At 57.4% G+C, this 303-nt stretch overlaps 1 protein-coding gene across 1 annotated transcript in view; it reads right to left on the bottom strand.

Annotated features, from left to right (window-relative positions):
* The window catches only part of LOC119586197, an 8,194-nt gene that overhangs the window by 2,524 nt on the left and 5,367 nt on the right, over positions 1–303 (bottom strand). Inside the window, exon 5 of the mRNA XM_037934898.1 lies at positions 57–287. Within this exon, the coding sequence (XP_037790826.1) occupies positions 57–287 (231 nt within the window). The remainder of the gene's footprint in view (positions 1–56; positions 288–303) is intronic.

The following is a 303-nucleotide window of genomic DNA, read 5'->3' as shown; positions in this document are numbered from 1 at the left end:
TGTATAATTCTCGCCCCTCGTAAACCTAAAACGACAGAAAAAGAGGACCCTCTCACCTGTAGAGGTAGATGGTGATCATGTTGAGCACGACCTCCGCCAGGTTATTGATGTTGTCGCCGAAGATGCCGAGGCCGGGGAGGAGCGTCTCGCGCCCCTGCAGCCCACCCCCCAGGGACGCCAGGATGTTGGAGCTGGTGCCGAAGAGGGCGTCTCCCAGCACGTCGAAGAGAATCACGCCGAAGGCTAGGAAGGCGATGGACACGATGGATTGGTTGTTGGAGGTCAGTCTGGAATGGAGGTTCA

The sequence above is a fragment of the Penaeus monodon genome, chromosome 21, assembly GCF_015228065.2.
Source record: "Penaeus monodon isolate SGIC_2016 chromosome 21, NSTDA_Pmon_1, whole genome shotgun sequence".
Taxonomy (NCBI): Eukaryota; Metazoa; Arthropoda; class Malacostraca; order Decapoda; family Penaeidae; genus Penaeus; species Penaeus monodon.
Note: the sequence above shows the minus strand (reverse complement) of the source record. Positions and strands in the feature narration are given on the sequence as shown.